Here is a 6,000-nt window from a genome sequence, read left to right as displayed (position 1 = left end):
ATCTTGTACATGGAGTTATTATCCCACTTTATAGAAAGGAAAATGAAGGTAAAAGAGGCTCAGTAATTTGCCCCAGGTTATATAAAGGCAATTAAGTTTGACTCCAGAGGTTCTATTATGCAATTTTGTCTTCCTTAAAACAGTGACTTATTGGTCTCAAGTACTAAGTTATTTTTCAATGTATTATGTTGTTTTTCTTTCTATCACCATCAATGAATTAGAGATATCATTTCAGGACCCAGTATTAAATAATGATCTTAACCTCCTTATCTTGTTGAGAACAGGGCAAAGACATAAGGAAATTCCTATATGACAAGTTTTTATTTGTATCAAATTACAGAGTACCATAGGTAAATATAAGATTATAATTTGAATACTATAACTTATAATTTGGCAAATTATTTAATTATCCAAAGTTTATTACATGTTTGAGTATGCACTAAAGAGGTTTTTTGGCATAACTTGGCAAGATAAATTCTTCTGTACCTTATTTGACCACTTATCATTTATATATGTGGTACACATATATGTATGTATGCACATACACACATACATATATACATACACATACTCCTAAATTAAGTATACTCGTATAAAAAGCTGAAGATTGATGTTTTAGAATTAAGTCCTGTTTAAAAATCTATTATATTAAATCACATCTGCATTCAAAGCAGAAATGTAAAAAAACTGATCAATTTGCTAAATACACATGAATTTACAAAGTAATTGAAAATGAAATAAAAATTTCCATTGAAATGTTATATTCCTGTTTAATCAACATTTAAGTGGCACTATCAAACTATGGAAATAGACATTATTTTTTAGGTTGTTGAGAGAATAAAGATTCTACTGAGAATTACTGTACCCTCCAAATTAAGAATGAATATTATTATAGTAGGAAAAGATGGCAGATAATTTTCTTCTTTATTAATATGGGAATTCTCAGGAAGCAATCAGGGCAGTATCTGTTCCACTGGGCTTGGATTTCCTGCATTTCTATCAGTGGAAATCTGGCTTCTCAGGAAAAGTGCAGCCAGTCCGCCTAATTATGACGCTTGCTGCGTAGTGACCAGCACGGATGCATTCAGTCAGGGGCTTGTCAGAGACCAGCTGAGACAGAAAACCTGGAACACAGACAAAAGGGAAGAACATGAGTATTGTCTAATAGCGTCAGAAATGTCATATTGGGTCAGGCCAAAAAGTGGTCTATGTACCTATCTCTTTCTTCAGTCTTTTTTTTTTTTTTTTTTAAAGTGATGCTTTTATTTATTTTTGGGACAGAGAGAGACAGAGCATGAACGGGGGAGGGGCAGAGAGAGAGGGAGACACAGAGTCGGAAACAGGCTCCAGGCTCCGAGCCATCAGCCCAGAGCCTGACGCGGGGCTCGAACTCACGGACCGCGAGATCGTGACCTGGCTGAAGTCGGACGCTTAACCGACTGCGCCACCCAGGCGCCCCTCTTCAGTCTTGATAGTAAGTGTTAAACTCCAAGTGTTAGAGTCCATGTGGAAGAATTCTTCCCCCAAACATCATAGGTTTTCCTCAACATTTTTTAAAAAATTTTTTTAACGTTTATTTATTTTTGAGACAGAGAGAGACAGAGCATGAACAGGGGAGGAGCAGACAGAGAGGGAGACACAGAATCCGAAACAGGCTCCAGGCTCTGAGCTGTCAGCACAGAGCCCGACGCGGGGCTCGAACCCACGGACCGTGAGATCATGACCTGAGCCGAAGTCGGACGCTCAACCGACCAAGCCACCCAGGCGCCCCTCCTCAACATTTCTTTTAAAGAGCTCAAGTTGGGACATGACAATTCACCATCAAGTCATTCTAGTCTTTGTAAGTCAAAAGTATAATCATACTTTCCTTTAGTTTTGAGATTAAGAGGTTGTGAGTAAGAAATACCGGCCAAATAATATTATCTTGGGTCTTTACAGCTGAGAAGGTATTAGTTATTCCCTCACTCCATCTCTCTGGATTCCTTCTGTGTTGTTATTCCTAGCATATGCTTTTGCACAAAACTCTATCGTATTGATATCTCTCCAAGTACAAATTTAAGAGTTGAAAAGTTATAAAGGACCTTACATCTCCCTTTTACTCCCAGAAGCAACTGTGAAATAATTTCTATAGTCAAGTGCCATGGACTAGTTGACATTAAAATAAATGTGATAAAGTAGAAAATAGTGTTAAGGACTTCTGTTTCTGACCACAAAGAAATAAAATAAAAGCAACCAGATTTATCCTTTTCCAGAAACTACTAACATTAAAGACAAAGTATATGAAGGAAAGTTTTTCAAATACCGTAAAAGATTCATGAAGGGAGGGAAACAAATGGGGTAAACTGTAAAATTGCTCTAGCTTACCACCTAGAGAGAGTTACCAGGCCACAACACAAGAAACAACAACCTAGGGAGAGTTCAACAGTCTCATTGAGTTGACAGGATGGATTTGGGAGTCTAAGTAGGACAAAATTAATAGGCAAACTGATCAGGGAAAAAAAGAGAGAGAAGATGTAAGTTGACATTATTGAGGATAAGAGATGTGATGTCACTATAGAATCTACATACACTAAAAGAATAACAAAGAAACATTAACAACGTTATGCCAATAGATTTGGTAAATTAGATGAACTGGACAAATTTGTGGAAAGACACAAGTTATCAAAGTTCAGGAAGAAACAGATAGCCTGACTAGTCTTGTACTTACTAAACATATTGATTTTATAGTTAAAAAGCTTCCAATAAAGAGAATTCCAGGTCCAGATGTTGTCGCCGGTGAATTCTACCAAATATTTAGGGAATAAAAATAGTATCAATGCTATACAATAACCTCTTTAGAAAACTGAAAATACTTCCCAACTTATTCCTTGAGGCTAGCATCACTCTGATACCAAAAAAAGAAATAAAAAAAAAAAAAAAGAAAAAAAAGATGCAAATATTTTAAAGAAAATTTTAGCAAAGCAAATCCAATAGTATATTAAAAAAGATAATAAATTATTATTATCTTAGGAATGCAAGGTTGGTGTAACATTCAAAAATCAATCAATGTAATTTACCATAACTAAGAAAACCATAAGATCATCTAATAGAAGAAGAAAAAGCAGTTGGCAAAATCCAAATACATTCCTAATAACAACTTTCAGCAACCTAGGAATACAAAGGAACTTCCTCAACCTGATAAAGGGCACTTAGGAAAAACTTACAGTTAAAATCATTCTTAATGGTGGATGGTGGAATGTTTTCCCCTTAGGATCAAGAACAAGACAAAAATGTTTGCTCTTAAACAGTGTACTGTATTGAACACTTTAGCCAGTACACTAAGGCAAACAAAAGAAATAAATAAAAGTTGGGGCGCCTGGTGGCTCAGTTGGTTAAGTGTTGGACTTTTGATTTTGGCTCAGGTAATGATCTCATGATTTGTGGGATCAAGCTCCGTGTCGGGCTCTGAGCGGGCAGCATGGAGCCAGCTTGGGATTCTCTTTCTCTCTCTGTCCCTCCCTTGCTCTCTTTCCAAAATAAATAAACAGACATTTTAGACATTTTATTTTTTTTAATGTTTATTTTTTTTTTGACAGAGAGAGAGAGATAGACCATGAGCGGGGGAGAGGCAGAGAGAGAGGGAGACACAGAATCCGAAGCAGGCTCCAGGCTCTGAGCTGTCAGCACAGAGCCTGACATGGGGCTCGAACTCACAGACTGCGAGATCATGACCTGAGCCGAAGTCGGACGCTCAACCAACTGAGCCACCCAGGTGTCCCTAAACAGACATTTTAGAAAAATAAATAAATAAATAAAAGGTATCAAGTGCTTGCTTTGGCAGCACATACACTAAAACTGCAACGATACAGAGAAGCTTAGCATAGCCTCTGAACAAGGACAACAAGCAAATTCGTGAAGTGTTCCATATTAAAAAAAAAAAAGCATTAAGATGGAAAAAGAAGGGAAGTTGTCTTTGTTTGCAGACGGCATGTTTGTCTATGTCTATGGTTCTCAATGGGGGTAATTTTGCCCCCCACCAGAGGACATTTGGTAAGGTCTGGCAATTTCTGGTTGTCACAGCTAGGGTAGAGGGTGCTGCTGGTATCGAATAAGTAGAAAGAGGGATGCTGTTAAATATCTTACTGCGTCTATAATGCTGAGATTGAGAAATTCCTGGCCTTTGTAGAATATCTTATAGAATCTAGAAAAAAGTTACTGGAACTACTAAGTGAGTTTAGTAAGGCTGCAGGGTACAAGATCACTATACAAAAATCAACTGAATTTCCATACTATATACACACCATACTGTGTGTGTATATATAGCAAGATATACCAGCAATGAACAAATTAGAAATTGATAGTAAAAATCCCTTTTAACATACTATCAAATATGTGTAATACCTGATCAAAGTGTAAGACCTGCACACTGTAAATGACAAAACAATGCCAAGAAAAAGGAAAGAAACCTACATAAATGGAGAGATATAAAGTGTCTGTAGATCAGAAGATTCAATATTGTTAACAGCTCTAAGAAATTTTTCTATGGATTTAATGTAATACCAATAAAAATTCTAGCAGACCTATCTTTCGTTTTTTTTTTTTTTAAGTTTTTTTGTTAAGTTTACTTATTTTGAGAGAGAGAGAGAGAGAGCATGTGGATGTGAGCAGGGGAGGGAAGAGATAGAGGGAGAGAATCCTAAGCAGGCTCCATGCTGTCAGCACAGAACCCAACGTGGGGCTTGATCTCAGGAACTGTGAGACCATGACTTGAGCTGAAATCAAGTGTCAGGTGCTTACATGACTGGGCCACCCAGTCGCCCCTCCAGCAGGCCTTTCTTATAGAAACTGTTAGCTGATTCCAATATTTATGTGGAAATGCAAAGGACTAAGATTAGTCAAAACACACCTTTGAAAAACAAGATTCCTTTAGTTACAACTTATCACAGAACTAAAATAATCAAGACACTATGCTATTGGCATAAGGATAAACAAACAGATCAATGCACCTGCACAGAGTCCAGAAATAAACCTACTTCTATATCATCAACTGATTTTTGATGAAACTATCAAAACAATCCAGTGGAGAAAAGATAATCTTTTTTAAACATTTTTTTAAACATTAAAAAAAAAATATTTATTTATTTTTGACACACACACACACACACAGAGAGAGAGAGAGAGAGAGAGAGAGAGAGAGAGAGATTGAGAGCATGAGTGAGGGAGGTGCAAAGAGAGAAGGGAGACACAGAATCTGAAGCAGACTCTAGGCTCCAAGCTGTCAGCACAGAGCCTGATGCGGAGCTCGAACTCTGGACCGCAAGATCATGACCTGAACCTAAGAAGGGACACTCAACCGACTGAGCCACCCAGGCGCCCCGAAAAGATAATCTTTTAAACAAATGTTCTTAGAACAGCTGGATGGCATATTTGAAAAAACAAACAAACAAACAAACAAACAAACCACTTCAACCCTTACTTAACATCATCTACAAAAATTAATTTGAAATGGGTCACAGATCTAAATGTAAGAGGTAAAACCATTAAATTCTGAGAGGAAAACATAGAAAATCTTAGTGATTTGGAATTTGCCAAAAATCTCTTAAGTAAGACATAAAAAGTACAAAATTTTATAAAGGAAAAAATAACTGCGCTTTGTCAAATTGAACACTTTACACTTCAATAACAAGAAACAACACAATAAAGAATGAGCAAAAGTGTTGAACTAACATTTTAGCAAAGAAGATGAACAAATGCCAAATAATATATTACTGCCAACCTGCTAGAATGGCTAAAATTAAAGACTGACCATAACAAGTGTTATCAATGGTGTGGGTGAATTGGAATCCTCATATACTGATGGTGGGAACATAAAATTATAAGACCACTTTGAAAACCATTTGTCAGTGTCTTAAAAAGTTAAACATACATTTACCATTTGACCTAGTCATTTTATTTCTAAGTATTTAACCCAAGGTCAGTGAAAGCATATATTCACACTAAAGATGTGTAGTGAATGTTCAC

The 6,000-nt window shown here is 36.6% G+C and overlaps 1 protein-coding gene and 1 non-coding gene across 9 annotated transcripts in view; one reads left to right on the top strand and one right to left on the bottom strand.

Annotated features, from left to right (window-relative positions):
* Nucleotides 1-750: 750 nt before the first annotated feature.
* ADK (adenosine kinase) overlaps nucleotides 751-6,000 on the bottom strand; it is a 519,772-nt gene continuing 514,522 nt past the window's right edge. For all 8 annotated transcript variants that reach the window (XM_049646244.1, XM_049646240.1, XM_049646242.1 and 5 more), the window contains one exon: nucleotides 751-1,124. In XM_049646244.1, the coding sequence (XP_049502201.1) occupies nucleotides 1,000-1,124 (125 nt within the window). In that variant the 3' untranslated portion in view covers nucleotides 751-999. The remainder of the gene's footprint in view (nucleotides 1,125-6,000) is intronic.
* LOC125933617 (U6 spliceosomal RNA) lies at nucleotides 3,805-3,911 on the top strand. The gene has a single exon (XR_007461031.1). It is a non-coding gene; the product is annotated as a U6 spliceosomal RNA (small nuclear RNA).

This window comes from Panthera uncia, chromosome D2, assembly GCF_023721935.1.
Source record: "Panthera uncia isolate 11264 chromosome D2, Puncia_PCG_1.0, whole genome shotgun sequence".
Lineage (NCBI taxonomy): Eukaryota > Metazoa > Chordata > Mammalia > Carnivora > Felidae > Panthera > Panthera uncia.
Note: the sequence above shows the minus strand (reverse complement) of the source record. Positions and strands in the feature narration are given on the sequence as shown.